We start from the raw sequence: 5,158 nt of genomic DNA, 5'->3' as shown, positions 1-5,158 counted from the left end.
AAATCACTTTGTGTACAGTCATCTTCATGGTCTGATGCAGGGCGCTTTTCTCACCTGGATTTACTCAGTTGATTTTTATAATGGCTGAGAAACAGAGTTTACCAGTGGTCCTCTCTATGGGTGCTTATCCATTCACCTTTCTCGAGTGGTTGAGTATCATAGCAATCATGCTCCTTTGTGCACCTATCATTTTGACTGGTATGGCGCTATGCTGGGTGGTTCAGAAGCTTCAGGGCCCGATTTTCAATATGGGCTATCCTTATAACCTCAAGCCAGTGAGAGCTTCTCGCGAGGAGTATGCTGTTGTTACTGGTGCATCCAAGGGTATGGGCCGTCAGTTTGCCATGAAGTTGGCGAAAGCAGGGTGGAGTCTTGTGATTGCCGCTCGTAACGAGAAGTTGTTAAACGAGTTGAAAGATACTTTGGTGAAGACTTACGGTCCGAGTTGCAAGGTTGCCGTTGTTCCGTGCGATTTGTCCTGTGATGAGGGTCTTGCCAAACTCCGTGCTGCCGTTGATGATCTTCCAGTCACCCTAGCTGTTCTGAATGCTGGTGGTATGTATTCGTGTGATATCGTCAATCTCGAGCCGGAGAAGTTGGAAGCTCAGATTCGTCTGAATATCATCCAACAAGTGATGCTCTCACAATACTTCATGGCCCATCACTTCGTTCCTCGTGGAAAGGGTCGTGTCTGCATCATGAGCTCTTTAGCAGCCCATTTTATCGGTAGCGGTAACGCCTTCTACTACAGCTCGAAGTCTTTCCTCACTCAATGGGGCAAATGCCTGGATCATGAGTGCCGTACTCTTGGTGCCGGTGTCCTCACCATCCAACCTGGTGCCATGAACGATACCAACTTCAGTAATGCTGCTGGTTGCAAGGCATCGCCTTGTTTCACTCTGCTCAACATGCCTTCGGAGGAGTGCACCGATGAGGTCGTCTGGAGGCTTCAGAATGATGATCCTCGTATTGCTACTGGCGTGCATACCATCGGCTTTATGAATCAGGTCGCTGTTGCTCTCGAGCCATGGCTTAGCGACAGCTTTGACGCCTGGCTTGGGCGCATGATGGTTTTCCAGCCCAACACTCCGTACCTGCGTAGCATGAATGCAAGAGAAAGCAAATTGGCTATTCTTACTGAGTGACTCGACCGGCTTCTTCCTTGAGTTGCTCTGTTGTTTGTTTCGGGCTGTGTTCGTCTATGTGTGTCGTGATCGCTTTCGAGTTGTATCCCAAGGTCTCTTTTTTGTGGTCAATGGTGACTAAGTAGACCATTCAGAAATTTTTCAATTGTTGTGGTGATGGCCACCATTACTTTGGGCGGTGTGCTTGCCATCATTTGAGCAGTCGTTGCTAATCGTGCGACGAACGCTGATCGTGAAGGTGTTTCGTGATGATGTTGTTGTACAGTTATTGTCAATGAGCAGTCAGGGAGTCTTTTCGATCAGCACACACTGTTAGCGCAAATAGCAGGCATACTGAGTATGTCAGTGAAGAGGATCACGAAGTTACTACCCACCTGAACTTGCTGAGAGTCTCATGGTCAGGTTGAATAAGATCTGTTCACTGTCAAGAGTCTTGTCTCGAGATTTACTTAATAAGTTAAGCAGAAAATAACATGAGCTTGGCGTAGCCCGAAAAATGGGGGAAATAGGATGTCTGAAAACAGGGAAGAACTATAGCCTTTTTGTCTTTCTTCCATGACGCGTATGCGCTGAAGACTGGGGAAACTCGACGTATTCTGAGGGGGAGACCCGTGATAGGATACTTGACTCACAAGTACTAGTAGTACTTGTAAGTCACTGTACTGTCCTGTACTGTACTGTCTGAGTACTGTACTACCACCTGCGATAGTGGCAGTGCTATCTCATTGGGATGATCTCAATAGCGAGTGTCGATTAGTTCTACCTGATTCGGGAGCAAGCTCTGGAGCACATCCCTTCGAGAATAAGCAAGTGAATCATGACCTAGTCAAGATAGATCTCAGTACCAATATTCTTGGCAACAGTGCCAACTTTGTTGTCAACGTGTTTGAGCGTTATAGTCACGAAAGCTAACTCTATGGAAGGATACAAACTAAGTTATTTTGTATCCTTAATAACTAGAATATAAGTATAGTTATTTTAGCTAACTATAAACTCGTCAACGAGATACGACTCAGCCTTAGAGAGCCGCCTGATAACCAACGGTTAATTAGGGAACAATTTTCTTCAGCCAATCTTTCTCATCATGTAGTTCTTTACCAGCAATTCACACGCGCTACCTAAGAATTTGAGGGTTGAGAATCAAATCGGCGAATCCACATCAAACCTCAGCTTGAGATCTGATGTAGATACGCCGATAGCGATACTCTATCTCACCGTTCCAAATTTGGCAATGATAGTGCTCGTGAGCCGCAGGCAAACTCTCGGATCTTTTGTTTCGCTAGCAGTTACTGCTACTACTGTAGTAGAGATCACATCCATCACATGTAGGCGGCGCCTCTTTATTCCAAAGATACCCTTCAACGGTGTCCGGAATCTCTACAGTGACAAACATTTTGAGACGAATCAACCACCTGTAGGGCGATGCGTCCCGGACGCATTATCGACTGAGAGTGACGACAGTGTATGGGTGGCAGACACTGGCTGCAGAGGGTGAATGGATGATTGAGACCATTGGTATCGCATGTCCTGGTGGTCCTATCGCCAGTTGTCCATCCGCACATTCTTGATAGAGCTACTTGACCATCACAGAAGACGCCATTGCATCTGTCGACGATGATGCCCGCCTGCATCACACGTGTAGTCCTCAAGGAAAATTGCTACATGGCGTACTTGGAAGTACTTTCCGGACCACAAGGTAAATCGGCGCCGGGGGTCCACCGGCGGACAAGTCAACAAAGATCGGTATGAACCGACTATCGGATCTCGCCACTGGCGGGGAGGTATCCATTATCCAACGAACCCAACACTTCAGTCTCAACTATGCAAACCCCTCACGTAGAATACATTTCTCCCTGGAAGCCTTTGACCATTTTCTCAGTCTCAGTTCCCGTTCATGTGACGAGAGCCACGAATTTTTAGCCTCCGATACGCATCCACAGATCTTGTACTGGCCATCACAAAGTATACCTTCACATAGAGTCAATTTCCTCATCTTCTCTGGTAGCGATTTCACTTGATAGGCCCGCAACAGAGTATAGAGACCATCATCCGACAGGTGCTACCTGAACACTTTCCCTGTCTCGACAAACACTTCGGCCAGCACAGCTTTTTCCCTATTTGAGTAGTGGAATGATCTGTGCGAAGCACGTAGCACATCCAGTAGATCAGTGACGACGTCGTGAGTCTCCGCCACACACCGGGCATACAAGGCCAAGCGATGAGCGCTGAGAGCAGAAAAAGCCCCTCCTTTACTTCTCAAAGGAGTGGAAATGGTCAACTCGCAAGGCAGAAGAGATCGATTATAGTTTTGCTCAACTGGGGAGCGCTTGTCGCCATTCTGAGCGCCCGCCTGAAATCTAAAGAGAGGAGGCTTCTCGGCCTTCCTCACATGAATCAATTTGCAAAACACTTCCTTTCTCCGAGTAGCACCACCACAGCCTTGATCCCGGATCACAAGTAGAGAGATGGTTCCCACCCTGAGCTGTTTCCCTAGATCAGGAGTGAGAATTGCCCTGGAATACATAATTGGATGAGATCGTTGTGGGCCGATAATCGGATCACCGCCCGTGTAAATGTGTCCAAGCAACCCAGCACTTCGGCGTCAACTACACAGACGCCTCGCCTAGGATACAAGTCTCCTTCGAACCTTCTGAGCATTTTCTCAATCTCGGTTCCCGTTGACGTGACGGAAGCCATGAACTGATAAGTAGTGGACCACTGCCAGTGGTCTAGCTAAGTAGAAACCACCGATGGTAACTGCGTTCAGTATGTTGTCGCTTACTGTAGATACCATGATTGAATCATGATGATTCTCATCATATCCAGTCGGCCGGTTGATTCTAATTGTCTTGTCAGCGGGAGGTCACAGGTGCAAGAGTCGACACATAATTTTGGTATAGACATCCTCGACAATTCTCCCTGGTTCGAATAAACGCGTCGAAGTAGAGAGTCTAAGCTGTAAGATCTTCTCGAGAGCCGTAGTGCAATCTACACCGAAGATAGACATTGAAACAAGACCTCGAAGTTAATAAACTATAAAATTGATAGTTTATTAACTTCGAGGTCTTGTTAGTATTGATATTGACTGATCGTGTTGACTGATCCGATCGTGTGTTGAGTATTGACTGATTGATAGTATCAATCAGTGATTCATGCAATAGAAACGTTCATCTAGCGTCATCAGACTGACATGAGAAATTGATTATTAGTTATGTTTTCATTTTGAAGGTATCATCGTTCACTGACGATAGCGATGATCTTATCGTGATGATCATCATGTCCATGGTAGCGCAAGGTAGTCCACTACGACGAGAATCATGTGAGAAGTACGCTTGATTCCCGCTCAGAATCTCCGACTCGCCCGTGGTACAGAAAGACATCATTAGTAATGATTCATTACGCACAGCGAAGATTTTCTATGACCAACTGAGATCGAACACCAACATAGTCCCAGAAACCACAAGGAACATCTTTATCGATTTGGGTACATTATATTTGGTATTGCTTAACAAACTCCTCTTCCATCTCTTGTAGCCCTTCAGCACCCTGAACATGTGAGAAATGAACAACATAAAACGCCATCACGGTTGGTTACCTGCGCACAGATTACAAGCGAATGGAGAGGACCGCCGAGCTTCTCAGATGCTTTCTCGGAGGCCACATCCTCGGCGCGACCGAAGACAATTGACTGATCTTTGCAACCAACACGTGCGACACCCTGTACGGATCATTGAGCGAGATACCATGGGGAGATAGATCCTGATCGTACCACAACGAGGGAATCTTTGCCCACAATTCCAGGATTGCCTCGCTTCTCATCGATCTCCATAAGCTGTTCTAATGCTGTCTGCACCGACATGAACCTATGCGGATTTCTATCACTCGCAACGAAATTCACCAACCCGGGAAATACTACCTCGGAGGTTCATAAATTTCGTTCCCCTTCATTAGGTTAACAACACTTTGCTCCTTCACTTTGATGTCCAACAGGCACAAAGTGTGCAATCCCCGCT

At 46.7% G+C, this 5,158-nt stretch overlaps 2 protein-coding genes across 2 annotated transcripts; one reads left to right on the top strand and one right to left on the bottom strand.

Annotated features, from left to right (window-relative positions):
* Nucleotides 1-80: 80 nt before the first annotated feature.
* Pmar_PMAR001652 (ketoacyl reductase hetN, putative) lies at nt 81-1,145 on the top strand (the record flags this gene model as incomplete). Its single annotated transcript, XM_002778404.1, has 1 exon — nt 81-1,145. One exon carries the CDS (start codon nt 81-83, stop codon nt 1,143-1,145), a length of 1,065 nt encoding a protein of 354 aa, XP_002778450.1.
* A 3,489-nt stretch (nt 1,146-4,634) lies between these two features.
* Pmar_PMAR001651 (diphthine synthase, putative) lies at nt 4,635-5,093 on the bottom strand (the record flags this gene model as incomplete). Its single annotated transcript, XM_002778403.1, has 4 exons — nt 4,635-4,691; nt 4,741-4,863; nt 4,915-5,008; nt 5,062-5,093. The coding sequence occupies 4 exons, from the start codon at nt 5,091-5,093 to the stop codon at nt 4,635-4,637; spliced, it is 306 nt and encodes a 101-aa protein (XP_002778449.1).
* Nucleotides 5,094-5,158: the final 65 nt, after the last annotated feature.

The sequence above is a fragment of the Perkinsus marinus genome, assembly GCF_000006405.1.
Source record: "Perkinsus marinus ATCC 50983 genomic scaffold scf_1104296949588, whole genome shotgun sequence".
In the NCBI taxonomy this organism is placed as follows: Eukaryota; Perkinsozoa; order Perkinsida; family Perkinsidae; genus Perkinsus; species Perkinsus marinus.
Note: the sequence above shows the minus strand (reverse complement) of the source record. Positions and strands in the feature narration are given on the sequence as shown.